At 34.7% G+C, this 1261-nt stretch overlaps 1 protein-coding gene across 1 annotated transcript in view; it reads left to right on the top strand.

The window, feature by feature from the left end:
- Positions 486 to 1261, top strand: part of LOC104732535 (aconitate hydratase 2, mitochondrial-like) — a 5544-nt gene continuing 4768 nt past the window's right edge. The window contains exons 1-2 of the mRNA XM_010452089.2: positions 486 to 850; positions 956 to 1060. Coding sequence (XP_010450391.1) covers positions 601 to 850; positions 956 to 1060 — 355 coding nt within the window. The 5' untranslated portion in view covers positions 486 to 600. The remainder of the gene's footprint in view (positions 851 to 955; positions 1061 to 1261) is intronic.

Genomic DNA, 1261 nt, shown 5'->3' with positions numbered 1-1261 from the left:
AAAAAAAAAAAAAAAAAAAAAAAATTAAGAGATTATGATGTTTTACAATAACTAATGTATAACTTTTAACAAAAATCATAAAATTTTCTTTCAAAATGATGTTTTTATGTGTTTACCATGATTTTAAAGACAATATACTATAGTTTTATATTTTATTTGATATTTTCCTTTTAACATAAACAGAATTATGCATATATTTTTATTTTATTTTTAATTTAATAAAATAACCCTAAAACTAATCCCTGATTAATTTCCGTTTAATCTCTGATTTTCTCGCTGGGCGATAGGTCCATCTCGACCATCCAATTAGCGCCTAGCGATTTTTAAAACAGTGGTATATGCTGATGCTTTATTGTATTTAAAATTTTATTTTTGAATAAATTAGGCAAAAAAGCTATAGATTATTAAACAAAATGATCCTTATCTCATATCGAAGTGGTCTGGTCTAGTGAGTCTAGTGGATTAATCATAACAACAAGCCTCCTCATTCGTAATTTCGTATATATAGCCAAAGGAGTGTGGCACGCAGCCCTAAGCTTTCCATCATCTCCGACGTCAGATTCCCCACACACTCCATGATCGCTCCCAATTGATCAAATCATGTATATAGCCAGAGCTGCTTCTTCTTCTCGCTCTGCTCTCTTCTCCTTCCGATCTTACTTCCCTTCTTCTTCTTCCTTGAGATCTCCCCCTGTGTCTTCTCATCTTCTTCTTCGCCGCTCTTTTCTAACCTCTTTACCTCGTTTGAGCCACTGTCTCCACTCGAAATCCTTTCAAATTCGACTCGGTTCTCAGATCAGAGCCGTATCTCCTGTTTTAGACCGTCTCCAGAGAACCTTCTCTTCCATGGGTAATTTCGAATTTTGTCTCTTCTGAGGATTTTGCAAATGGAGAATAAGAACTGATGTTTTTTTTTGTTTTTTTTGTTTTTGTTTTCTGTGTGTGTTTGTTTCAGCTTCAGAGCATCCGTTCAAAGGGATCTTCACCACTCTTCCTAAGCCTGGTGGTGGCGAATTCGGAAAGTTCTACAGCTTGCCTGCTCTCAATGATCCACGTATTGGTATGTCTCAAAAAACGACCCAATTGCTATAGCTTCCCAATTTTGCCACTTAGGTTACAATGAAGCTCAAGGCTGAGTTGGAGTAAGAGATTATTTTTGTTTCCATTTGGCTCAAGTCAAGTCTAAAAGTAGTTAAGAGTATGTATACCAGTTCAACGAAAAGCCTCTTTTTTTTTTTTTTTTTTTTTTTTTTTTTTTTTT

This window comes from Camelina sativa, chromosome 12 (assembly GCF_000633955.1).
Source record: "Camelina sativa cultivar DH55 chromosome 12, Cs, whole genome shotgun sequence".
Taxonomy (NCBI): domain Eukaryota; kingdom Viridiplantae; phylum Streptophyta; class Magnoliopsida; order Brassicales; family Brassicaceae; genus Camelina; species Camelina sativa.
Note: the sequence above shows the minus strand (reverse complement) of the source record. Positions and strands in the feature narration are given on the sequence as shown.